Here is a 14,056-nt window from a genome sequence, read left to right as displayed (position 1 = left end):
CAATCGTCTTTTACACATTGGAGAAGTTATTGAAATACCTCTTTTTTAAAATGCAACATTACTATCATTAGAAAGAAATAAATCATCATCATATTACTGTCATATGCAATTCAACATTTAAAGTATGAACTTTTCAAGTGTTAATCGAACCAAATTTTGGGATTTCCACTAATTCCTGTGAACATAGTCACAGGAAAGACTGAGAATATTTGTAAATAAATTATAAAATATGTATTGTTTATAAAATCTGGTTCAGTTTGTCATTTCAAAAGTTTGTGGATTGAAATAATTTTCATTGTCAACCTTTATGGACAAAATCATAGCAAATAATAACTCAGAAGTACCTGTAGATTCTAAAGAAGATCTGAAAAACTCTATTTAAGATATGTTGTTCGCAATATCATGAGCTAGAGCTCTCATATTCACTTTGAAGATTTTTAAAAAACGTGATTGATCAGTTACTGTCATGTTTATTATACTAATCTTTACATTAAATGGTGTCTATTAAATTACTGGCAAGGCTTTAGCGCTTTTTCATGTAATTTTTTTTTATATATAGCGATCGTCAATAGCTATGACCAGTCTATGTCATAACAGTAAAAATAAAAGAATAATTATGTGTCATAGAAGGCAAGATGTAATCTCAATAAACAACGAATTTATAAGTTTTTTTTCTATACAGGCTAGAACTCTAAAACCAACTCTTAGATTCCAGAACAATTAAGTCAAATCCTGGTGACTGTAACCAGTCTGGTTTACAATTACATCTCTTTTTGTATTAAAATCCTATTAAATGTCTTCCAGTAATCAAAAGAGCAAATATCCTGGGCAATCATAAGGAAGTTTTAAACCAGGTGTTGCTATTTCTACAATGTATTTGTATTCTACATAGAATTTAATGTTTTTGTTATATGAAACAAAGCATCATTTTTGATTTTACTTTTGTTTTACTCATGTATATATTTTGTGTATGTGTTGGCCAATTTTTTAATATAGTTGTTTTTCTTATAATTGTTATGTTAGTTCTTTAATCTTTCTGTTATCTAAGAAGAGGTCCTTTACATTTTCTCAGATCTCGTTGTATTTTATTTAAGTTTACATAAATTTTATGATTTTTATATTTGCGTTGTCTAGTATTAGTTTTATTTTTAGTTATATGTTTAGTCTGTGAGGTGATAAGTGTTTTTCACCCAAAAAAAAAAAAACAAAAAAAATTGTAAATTGGTGAATTAATACCTGAAAAGCAAACAGCTACTACCTGCTTTTATTTTTTAATGAACAACCTCTTAAAGTTTTTCTTACCTACTTTTTTAGCTTAACCTTACGAAAGCAATGATCACATAACAATTAAATTTAGTGGTTACATCAGGAAAAGTCTTTATTGCTGAGAGAGTATTCCATAAAATTTGTCTCCAATATTTTATCTGTTTACTTGACCTGAGGTGTTACAAAGACATTCCAGGCGTAAAGCCTCGACCCACCGGCTTAGTCTAGTGGTGAACGTGTCTTCACAAATCAGCTGATTTGGAAGTCCAGAGTTCCAGCGTTCAAGTCCTAGTAAAACCAGTTATTTTTACACGGATTTGAATACTAGATCGTGGATACCGGTGTTCTTTGGTGGTTGGGTTTCAATTAACCACACATCTCAGGAATGGTCGGGTCGAACTGAGAATGTACAAGACTACACTTCATTTACACTCATACATATCAAGCTCATTCATCCTCTGAAGTATTATCCGAACGGTAGTTACCGGAGGCTAAACAGGTAAAGAAAAGAAAAGGCGTAAAGCCTCTATGGCAAAAATATATAAAATGTATTAATTATAAATTTTTTAAATTTCTAACATAATTAATGAACAAACATTTTTTTAAAAAAGACCAATTATTTAATCATGCCCTAAATATAAACATAAATAAATAATAGTTTTAACAATTAAAATATCATCCCTGATAATACGGTTTCTGTTAATTATATTTTTATCCATCGAGCAAACTTTACAGTTTCTTAAGTATACTGTTGAAAAGCAAACGGTCATGACTGTAATTTAATTTTAATTTTTGACTTTAATATAATATTTTAATCTCCTAATGGTGGTTTGAAAAACCAAAAGATCTAGAAAGAAGCATATATTTAATTTGCTGGTAAGATAAGGATTTTAACTTTTAAATTATTGTATAAATTATTGCCAACATTTCTACACTTGTAAGCCTCATTCACATATGTAAGCTTTTCATTGATTATGCCTCCCATAGATATTTCTCAAACCGAGCAAAATGGCCTATATCACCATATTTATCCTCTCCAATCTTCAGTCTAAGTATTAAATTCACCTACATCTTTTTGAATTACTTTCAATGCATGATGAAGATTGCCGAAAAATCTGTCCAATAAGTCATCAAATATCTCTTATTCTTCTACATATTCATTACTACACATGCTAAATATATTATATTTACTACTTGGTTTCACCTTAGGTGGAGGGCGATCACTAGCCACTACAAATTCATAAAAGCAGTAAATATTATTTAAATAACAAAATATAAAGTGAAATAAATATAAAATAAAATTTTTATCTACTTTTAATACAGATAGGATTTTATTCGACCAAAATTAAAAAAACCTTTTCATACCCTTAAGTGGTTGATTTCATTTACATGTAACTTTTCAAATCAATGGTGTAATGACATACCATTAAAATAAATGCTTTTATAAATGTTGGGATACTAGAGTACCATCTCAGACTTCAAAAAATCTTTCTACTGATGGTAGTGAAATTTTTTTCTTTATTTAAATTAATCTCAAATAAATAAATTAAAAAAAAAAAATATTAAATGAAGGATGCCATCCTCATAAATAGTTTTTGTTGTACGAATTGATTTGTTTTATCATCCAGTGTATACAGTGATATGAACAGGTTAGCTACAAAGAATTTATATTAAACTGCAATGAAATATTGATGTACTATTTTACCCTAGTGTCAAAACATGAATATTCAGTCGCAATCTTTGAGTACATTTACATTATACAAAGCAAAACTAAATTTTTTCTGTGGAAATAATGGGAATATTATTAGGGATTTTAACAAGGGATACTCTACCACATCTTTTTTACAGAACAAAGAACAATCATCGCTTAGTATTATGCTCTTGCTTTATAAGATAAAATGAAGCCTGGAAGATTTTGCTTCAAGAGAATATTCATTCTTACATTTTTGCTTTAACTTGGAAATACTGTAAGAGTTAAAGTAGGGTGTGCTACTAGTCATCCACATCGATGGAGATAGTACCATTAAGGTGTCAATTGTTTGGCTGACTTAAAGAATTGTCAGAAGTGAAAAAATTTGATTCGAATAAGACTTTATCGAAATGTATGAATGTAGGGCAATATGCAATCGAAAGATTACACTTCTGGCATAAAAATAACTTCCTTAGCAGTGTAAAGTGTCCATCATAATAGCAGAAGATTACACACAGAAATGAGTAAGCAAGTTACTTGACGGAATTCGATAAATGAAATTCTTGTTCATATTTCAATCTCTTCGTACATATTGATGTAAAAAAATATAATAAAAATTACTCACGTTGTAGTAATATCGATTCCTGATAATATCGATTTTTCTTCGCTGAAAAAAATGTAAATTTATTAAAATATAATTTAAAATACATGTATAAATAATTTTAAATACATAACACATACATGGGTAGGTATTGTATGAAGTAGTAAATTATAATTCCCTTAAATGATGGATGGTGTGATGAAAATTTTGTATTCCTTGTTCTTTTGCACAATAAAAAATATAAATTTTAAAATAACAAGAACAATTATAGTAATTTTTTCTAGTTTTAATTTTATATATATTAGTACATATTACTTAAATTTACTGATATTTGTTACAGGGTTCTCATAAGATTCAGCAGTAACTATTACAGCACCAACAAACGAAAGCAGTTGTGCATAGTCAGACTGGACAAGTTAGTGGCAATCTACCTTTGCCTGTTACATCATTACAATGTCAACAGTCTGTTAAACTTAGTAGACGTTGGCTTATGACAGAGTTAGACATAATAACATAAAAAAATGAGATTCTCAAGACAGGTATAATAAATTCACCTTTTTTGTCAATTTATACGTTTTTTATTACTCCAGAAAGGGACACGAGGGCTATCTTAAAAGTAGCAATTATTCAGTAATTTCTATTGCAGTGTTTGTCAAAATAAACAAAAGATATAAAAAATTATTAATTTTCAATAATACATTAACATTGTATTCAAGGTCACAAATACAGTAACATTTTTCCATTTCAAAATAAATTGACAGTGGTGTGTCAATTTTGCATGACTATGTGTGCCCACATATTGCGAGCGCTTTCGTTGTTATATTGTTTGATTACAATTGAAAAACCCTTTGCCATTCACCATACAGTCCTGACTTGCGCTCTCCGGACTTCTATCTCTTTCCTAAGCTGAAATAATATTGCTAGGTATTCATTTTTGCAGTTTCAAAGATTTATCGGCTGCTGTGACCCAGGAAATTTGACACTAACTAAAGTTCTTCTATTGTATCTCTTTAACAATAGATGATATACCATTGCCAAGTATCATTACAAAAAGGGGAATATATTGAAAAATAGTAAACTTGATTTAGTATATAAATAATAATTTTCTTTTAATCCTGATAAACTGTTCGTTATTTTAGTTGTGGTACAACTTACAGTTGTTAAAATACTCCTAAAAGTGGTTTATATTAAGTTAGTTTTAATTTTTTTGTTTTTTTATACTCAAGCACTTCATAATATTATACCAAATTATTCAAAAAATAACATATTTTACAATCTTTAAAAAATATATTGTTTGGAGAATATATTTTTTCATATAAAAAAGACCTTTACTTCGTATAAACTGTTCATTTTTTAAATATTTATGGATGAAGAACTATAAAGTCTTTAACAAATATTTGTGTTTGTAAAATTTCAGTTTGTACATATGTAGAGCTTTTGCTTTATTTATTCACTCTGCTGAAATACAGGATAGATTCAAGTAAATAACTGATAGAGTATTTAAAAAGTATTTAAAAGTCGATCTTGTCAAATTGTGCTACAAAACTTCAAATTCAAATATTTTGTTCAAATAAATGAATATTTGTAAACATATATAATAAATTCAATTTTTCTAATTAAAATTAAAATAAATATTCATTAGAATAACTAGGTTTAACGAAGGCCCTATTGTGGTAAAGATTTTCAGAGATGGCAACGCAAGATGCAGTGAACATAGTCGATTGTAGGCTCATGCTGATTGTAGGGTTAAATATATTGTAAAGAAAAATAAAAATACATAAAAATAAAGAGGTTTTTAGATGAACTGTGTAGAAAAGAATGCATTTTGAAATCCGAATTCCAAAAATTATGGTATAGAGAATCAATGAATTGAATTTTATTTTTTGATTACTTACGAATTTATTATTCCTCTTTTGATCCTGAAAAAAAAAAAATATTAGCTTTGATTTAGTATAATTTTTTTATAATATATTTTTTATTAACTAATATTTTCTTATTTTTTTGCGTGTATTGATGATGACTCTGTATTAAATGTACATTGGCCAAAATAATAAAAATGATTATTTCAAGAGAGGTTTAAGAGTCCTCTATCGATGACTGTTTCAATCGATAAAGAGAAAATAGTGTCAGTGTCATTAATATGACACAATTATTATTTTATTGTTTGCTTTGTTTGATTTGAAGATTACAAAGAAGGACTTAATTTCATAAATTACTAAATTACATCGAATGAGTCGTTCGATAGCTGCATTTATATCGATAAAATGACCTAAATTTATTGCATCGTATTCTTGTGAGTTTTTGTAACCTCCGGGACCACCGGTGTTGCCTCAGAGGTTGAAATGAATGACAATTTTGGTGTGAAAATGCCATGCCTGACCGGGATTCGAACCCGGGACCTCTTATGAAAGGATTCTTATGAGATTATAACCTGGTGGTTGACATCAGTGTTGCATCACTTATAAAAATTATTACTTGATTCGTTTTTGTCATTGATTATTTAAATACAAAATAAGGCGAGTTCTAGTATTGAACTCCCCTGTACGAAGACTTACATTTAATTTAACTATATAATTAACTGATTATTTCTTACACTACTATCGATCTCTTATTTTATGTGGTATCAGAAACCAAAAAAAAACTGACAACGATGGGTGAGACACCTATTTTATTTGAAAGTACACAGGAACCGACTCACAGATACCGGTATACGACTGCCTGAATTCTGTGATTCATCGTGTACGGTTCATTTAAACAGTGTACTGTTCACTGCTGAAAGAAACATCAATGTAGAATTACAAAGACAAGTCACCAGTGACGTATTTTCTTTATTTCATTCTATTATTTACTTCTAATTACAACACTGTTTTTTTTTAAGTAGTATTTTTCCACAATTTTGATTATGCAAAGGTTTACCGAACCAACTTGTTGATGACCTGATATGTAAGCTTCGATGATGTTGTATTGTAAAACGATAGAATATTATGAAAGGCATCCCTCTTAATATCAAAGTAAAGTAGAATGAATAAGTCAGTTTATTAATTTTTATTTAAAAATTTAATTCTATATTTTTTAAGTGAATATGTTATAATTAGAATCAAAAAAAAAGCTAAACGAAAAATTAGACTTCTAATTTTTAACCGTATTACTTTTGTATTAAGTTATTTATTTTTGTATTATAGTATATCTTATTGTACATAAATGCAGTTTAAATTAAAATAATGTATTTATACTTATCTAATAATTTAATAGTAAAACCAGAATAACAAATGATAATACTACATAAATTTTTATTTAGTATTTTTCCTCCGGTTAAAACAGTTTTTAGTTTTAAATATTATTTCAAAAATAAGTCAAAAAAACCACTAACAATTTCAGAATATATCGTAGAATTATTATAAAACATATTATGATATAAAACAAAAATTTTAAAGGTTCATAGAATTAACTGGGATATTTGTTTTTGAAAACACTTTTACGTTAGTGAAATAATACTTGATAGCTGTAGGCTTACGAACGTTTTGGTACCGGTAAGGTATGATTTTTTATGCAACACGGGTATATTGTGGGAGGCCTTTGGAGTGGTGAGAAATGTCCGGAGATTGAATGGCATATATAATAGGACCATAATGTTGGACCTGCTGGCCAAAGAAAGAAGAGATAGAACCAGAGATGGTAGAGAGGAGGCGAGGGGCCGCTTACTGGCTGACTGGCAGAAAAGGTGGCGGAGTGCGAAGGAGGGGCACTGGACCTACACCTTGATCCGAGAGGTGGCTGACTGGGTCATAGACTGCATGGAGATGTGGACTTCTGGACGGCTCGGTGGTTGTCGGGTCATGGGTCGTTCGGGATCTACTTCTGCAGGATCGGAAAGAGAACTGTGCCAATATTGTGATGACGTGGATACGGTGGAGCCCACCTTCTTTGTGTGCCCCAGATGGAGACAGGAAATACCTCGAGACGATTTGAACTCGCCGGGGGGGGAGTCATGCGGTTGATGCTCTCTTCCGACGAAGGATGGACTGCGTGTGTCCGGTGGTTTAAAAGGGTGCTACAGCAGAAACTGTTAGAGGAGGACCGCGAGGCTGAGATGTCGGTTGAGGGCAGCGATGGACGCCAGGCTTCGAGAGCGGGTGGTGGGGGTGCCTCGGCATTCTCGTCACCAATGGCTCCCGTGGGATGCTTCTTGTTGTCTGAGGCCGGCATAGCTGTGATATATGTATTCTGAGCTGTATATAATATTGATTGTAAATGGTGTCTGAATGTGTTACATAGTGTATATATATGTAATTTTGTAAATAGAGTGTGAATGAGAAGTGTAAATATTTGTGAGGTGTGCCCGTGATGCGCGTGGTGGTCATCGGCGTCAATTCCAGCATTACGTTGCGTGAGAGAGTGGGTCCCACTGCAGTAGGCGGTGAACCCCACACACCCAGTATTTACAGGCTACTGGGCGTTTGGCTGAGGCAAATTTTCCCACTTACGACGTAAAAAAAAAAGAAGGTATGATGCCGGCCTTCGTAGCGCGAGTGGTAGCGTCTCGGCCTTTCATCCGGAGGTCGCGGGTTCAAATCCCGGTCAGGCATGGCTTTTTCACACGCTACAATAATTGTCATTCATCTCATCCTCTGAAGCAATACCTAACGGTGGTCTCAGAAGTTAAAAAAAAATTATGTAAATAAATTTTATTAGCGCTAATTCTATAAACTTATCAAAAAGTCACTTTTTCTCAGGCAATCGGTACGGGTTTTTCTTTTGAATTCACTGCATCCATCACCTTTTATATAAAAAATATCGATATAATAATTATTATTTTAATTTTCTGAAGCAATATTGTTCTGCTATTATTACCAACACCCAGTATAATTGCAAATTTATTTTTCTTCAACATTAAATTACAAATAATTTAAATAAAAAATAATTTTTAATTTAAATTGAAAATAATATAATCTAATTTAATAATTAATTATAAAATGATTTTATATTAAAATCTCTATATACGTTTGTGTATGTGTGTGTGTCACATTTGATAGGCGACACTATTTTAGCATATTCATATTCAACTGTTCAATTCATTTATTTATAATTATATTGATTATATAAGTGTTTAAGTATAGAAAACTAGAATCTGTTTTTCTTTGGTGTTGGTGAAAAATAATAGGATATTACTGAAGTCCATGAAGAATCCCACATCAGATTTCCTAATAATATTGAAGAACAGGTGGGCCTAAAACTTCTTTTTCCTGTTTTAGCTTCTGGTAACTCCCATTCAGATAGTACTTTATATGATGAAAGAGGATGATGCTATGAATGTAAATGAAGTGTAGTCTTATACAGTTTCTGGTCGACCATTCCTAAGATGAGTGGGTAATTGAAACCAAACCACCAAAGAACACCGGTATCCACGATCTAGTTTTTAAATCCGTATAAAAGAGCGCATCCGTGTTATTTAATGCATTGAAAATTTTTATTGTGCGGAATTGTTATTGACATGGTTTCTTCAAATCAAATTGACAAGAATGGCCTGAAAAAATTTACTTTTTAAAACTGGACATAACATTACAAACTCTATATTATAGAATGTATAATTCAGCAGTTAAATGCTGCCATGAATGAATAAGAACAGAATGACAATACAATAAATACACTTTTTGATTGCATTAATTATGTAATAAGAAGATACATAACAAGAAGGAGTTTAGTTGTTTAGTGAGAAGGATATATTTTTTTAATTATTTATATTAATTTTTTTTCTTACTAGTGATCGAAGAAACTCACTTTTAAGCCCACTCTTATATTTATGATATTTACTGCAAAAATAAAGCAAATATAAAATATTCTTACACAATTTTATTCGGGATTAATTCTAAAAGTTGAAGAACAGTCGGTATCAATGTTGTTTCTTTTTTGTCATTTTCCTTCTGAAAAACTGTCAGCTGAATTCTGTAAGATAAAATTAACACAAAGGAAAGAGTTAAAAATCATATTATATTCAATTTGTTTTTCAGTAAAAAGTAAAATTATAAAAAAAAAGTTTTATTATTAACATTCCTTTCTAATTGATAAAAGTAAGTGCAATAAATAAATCTGCAGATATTTCATCAAAATATAGGGATATTTTTTCTTAGATTTTAAAACATAATAAATCAAAATTATAAGCAATATTACGGTAAAAAGGTATGTTAATAAAATAAATTAAATATTTTATTATGCATTTGTGTTATTATTATTATTATTATTATTATTATTATTATTATTAATAATAATTATAATAATTAAATTATGACGAAAAGTTAAATTAAAATTAAAGAAATGAACTGTAACTGAAAATAGCAATTTTGAAATTATGCCCAATAGTTAAGTTTGTTTCATCATTGGATGGAAATAAAATGTACAATTGTAGCAATTTTCCATGTAGATGAGGAGACATCTTCTATGAAAGATGAGGTTTTCTATCCCTTTCAATTTTCTTCATTATTTTGACAGTCATTTCCTCGTACATTTCCTTTTCACCATTCAAGCAGTTCATTTTTAACCTATGGACTCTGTTAACTGATCTAAATGGGTTAATGAATGGTTATGATGAAACTGGAAAAAAATGATGACTGTAACCTCATTTCAGAATATTGGCTTTTCACAATAATGAAATATTAACGTAAGCCGTTATCATCCATATTTACTAAATATAAAATTGCTCTATGTTTTGCTTTGCCTTGTATTCCTTGCACATAACATTTTGCCATCCTGCAGCACACCATGTCTGATTGACTTACATCTGTTTCTGAATAAATTACTAAATTTAAAACATTAAAAGCTAACTTTTCTTTTTTTTTGTGTGAAATCAAAGAGATGAGTAAAAAAAAGACTGATCCGGTAACTTACAAAATGGACAATTTCTTTTAGTCACACATGATTTAATATTTGTAAATCTAAGGCGTTCTTAAGGTATATATTTTAGAAAAGTAAATGATAATGGTACTTACACATCATATTTGTAATGATTACTGAAAAACAAAGAAAAATATATGAAAACAAATACCTGATAAAAATATAAATAACTATGGGTAGGTCTGCAATTAATATTTTGTAAAAATAACCTTTTTTAATTCCAGTCATTTTTGGCTTTTTTTATACAAAAACTTATGTACTCATGTTCACCCTAATACCCAAATATAAGGGCTGTTGATGTTTTGGGATCTTTTACATCAGCACTATCACAAAGTCATAGGAATGAAATTGGTGTTATGACACAAATTTCAATTTCAATTGAAGGTTACAACCAATCTCAATTCAAAGTTATATGTAGTAGTAACCTTCATAATTTATTGTTGAGATTAATTATCTTAATGTAACTAATTGCGTTTGTGTAAACTGTGTTTTGTGATATTTCAGATAACCAGTATTCAGATCAGTGAATATTTTCTTCAAAACTGAAAAGATTTTTCTACAGGTTCACAAAATGATGAAACTTTATGGTAGTCAGAGTGAACCTTACACACTATATTGAAATATTTTTATGATTTACAATAATATTTATTTATAACATAATAAATTTATCCTTAAACAAATATTATTACTCTATTAAAAAATAGGTAATAAAATGATATGAATCAATATATTACATATGAAGGAAAAAAATGATGAAGATCTCTCCATTCACACATTTTGTGAATGTGAAATATTAATAATATGTAGCCAGTGTAAGAATAACTTCCCTTAATTCTTTACTGAATTCATTAACGTTAAGATTTTATTATTAAAAAACTTGTTACAGTAACTGTTCAACAAAATCATGTATAAAGTTAAAATAAAATGAAAAAAAATAGTAAAAAGTTTCTGAAAATTGTTAAAATTTTACATTAACGGTGTCTTAATGTACTTTTATTCATTTGATCTTTAAATCAGAATTTTAAATTAAATAGCATATATTTTATGAATCAAATGTTATACTAATAGACAAAAAAAATTGTTTTTTATGTTTCACTAAGTGTGGTACCATTTCTTGAATTGCTTTTTTGCATACATTACAGATCTGAAAATACAATATTTTATCACTCTTAGTTTTAAATAAATTACACTTAAAAAAAAAATTAAGGGAAAATATAGTTAAAATCTGTAAAGTTTATAATTTTGCATGGCCATACCCGTGTTAGAATGATTTTGCTGATGCTTTTCTTTTATAAATAGCCTCAGGCATATCCTGAATTAATGTCCAACAGTAATAGGCTAGCATATTTGTATTCCATTTCTCTTTATAGCGGCTTTTTATCATTGAAATGTCTTGATGGTAACCTTTACCGTGTTCGTCACTTATGTCTCCAAGGTTGTCCGGGGGAAAAAATTCACATGTGAGTAGAGAAAATGTATTTTGAAAGATATATTACATCCTATAGCTCTGTATGAAGTAAGAAGTTAAGTAACAATATCGTGGTAATTGTCGGATTTTTGTTTGACGAGAAAATGTAGGAAATGTCTTTAATTGAAACCCAAGCTGCACTTTCTACATTATTTAACATTGAGTTAAATACATCATCTTCGACCAACGCTGTTATTTGAGGACCAACAAATATTTCTTCTTTAATTTTTCCTTCACTTACATTTGGAAATTTCTGCCTGATGTACAAAAATTCGGGACTATCCTTCTTCACTGCTTTTATAAAATTTTTCGTTAGTCCTAGCTTGATATGGTGAGGGGGTAAAAATATTTTTTGGGTTCATCTAAGGGCTCATGAGTAATATTTTTCCCATTTGGAGTTAAGTTGTCTCGTTTCTTCCACTGTTTGGTAACAATGTTTATCCCTAGCTCAGCTGTCTCTTAGCAAAGAAAACACATGTGCTTAGTATAGCATAACTGCATGCTTAACAAAATAGCTATAACTTTCAAATCACCACATATATTCCAGCTGTGTTTTTTATAATTTTTTTTTCAAGAATGTCTTTCATCACATCGTTTGTCTCTTTCAAATTAATACTGAAATTTTTGTATTTTTTTGAAGTAAATTACAACCTTGCAGTCTTGATTGTAAGAGTTCAGCTTGATTTTTTGATAAATTTAAATCCCTAACCAAGTCATTTAATTCACCTTATGATATAAGTAAGATGTGGCTTACTGGAAGATAATTCAAAATCAAAATCATTGTTGTCTTCTTCAATACTGATTGTTTTACTTCCTGATTCTTCATGATTACTGCTTTCGAAACATACACTCACAGGTGGCTCAGGAACTGGAATAATTTCATTATCCAGAGGAGTGTCCTTTCACTCTAATGAGCCTCCCCACCTACTGGTAGTATGTCTATCATGACAGGTCGGCTCACCTGTCAGACCTTAATTTATTGCCTGCCTCTAACTCCTGTAGTTGAGGAAGATAAATTATCCTTATCTTTAGTTACCAGGTCAGACTATATCATTCCTGCTCCCCCACTCCAGAACTCGGTCTTTATGCCATCCTGCCTGTAATTAAAACACCCGAAAGGGTATTACCAAATTAACCAAAATTAAATTAACCAAATTTAAATTTAGTTAAATTCACACCTGTTATATTTTGTATCTTTTGATTCGAGGAATTCACAACCATTAACACTTGGAGACCTTCTTATTGGATTTCCTCCCACCTCGATTGCTGACATTTTTTTTTTTTTTTTCTTTTTCCTGTTTAGCCTCCGGTAACTACCGTTTAGATAATTCTTCAGAGGAGGAATGAGGATGATATGTATGAGTGTAAATGAAGTGTGTAGTCTTTGTACATTCTCAGTTCGACTATTCCTGAGATGTGTGGTTAATTGAAACCCAACCACCAAAGAACACCGGTATCCACGATCTAGTATTCAAATCCGTGTAAAAATAACTGGCTTTACTAGGACTTGAACGCTGTAACTCTCGACTTCCAAATCAGCTGATCTGGGAAAACGCGTTAACCACTAGACCAACCCGGTGGGTTTCGATTGCTGACACTGATTTCACTAAAATTAACAATAATCCTTTAGGCCATTGGCAATTAATGAAAAAATCTATTTAATCCATTTGGAATTATTGGTCAAAGGATTATTTAAATCAATTGCAACAACTGGAAAACTCATAAAAGTAGCATCTGTGAAGGAAACTTAGAAGTAATATCAGATGAAAATACTTCTCCTTTACAGTGGAAACATTGGTTAATGGTAAAAAAATTTACTGGATCAGGCAATTTAGTATGCGTTGGAGATGTCAAATAGTCTTTCGGAATACTTCCTAGACCAATACACAAACTATGTTTGTTAGCAAACTTAAAGAATTAAACAAGTACTTATATCAAAGGTTTTTACAAAACTAAAGTATCTCTTTAAACATGGAAATCTACTTATTCAAGTGATTTGCTTATTACTTCATTTGCTCATTCTACATACTTAATCAATGAAAGATTTATTGATTCAGAGAGTTTGTTTATTCAAAGAACTTATTCAGTACAAGTTTCTATTTATTTCCAAATAATTTGTCTTTAAAAACTTATTCAATTCAAA

The 14,056-nt window shown here is 30.0% G+C and overlaps 1 protein-coding gene across 3 annotated transcripts in view; it reads right to left on the bottom strand.

The window, feature by feature from the left end:
* Positions 1-14,056, bottom strand: part of LOC142333047 (uncharacterized) — a 65,879-nt gene that overhangs the window by 32,533 nt on the left and 19,290 nt on the right. For all 3 annotated transcript variants that reach the window (XM_075379850.1, XM_075379849.1, XM_075379848.1), the window contains exons 6-9: positions 10,541-10,561; positions 9,402-9,500; positions 5,453-5,476; positions 3,582-3,623 (exon numbers count right to left, since the gene is read on the bottom strand). In XM_075379850.1, the coding sequence (XP_075235965.1) occupies positions 3,582-3,623; positions 5,453-5,476; positions 9,402-9,500; positions 10,541-10,561 (186 nt within the window). The remainder of the gene's footprint in view (positions 1-3,581; positions 3,624-5,452; positions 5,477-9,401; positions 9,501-10,540; positions 10,562-14,056) is intronic.

Source organism: Lycorma delicatula, chromosome 12 (genome assembly GCF_047948215.1).
Source record: "Lycorma delicatula isolate Av1 chromosome 12, ASM4794821v1, whole genome shotgun sequence".
Taxonomy (NCBI): domain Eukaryota; kingdom Metazoa; phylum Arthropoda; class Insecta; order Hemiptera; family Fulgoridae; genus Lycorma; species Lycorma delicatula.
The sequence above is the reverse complement of the archived record's forward strand: the minus strand, read 5'-3'. Positions and strand labels throughout refer to the sequence as shown.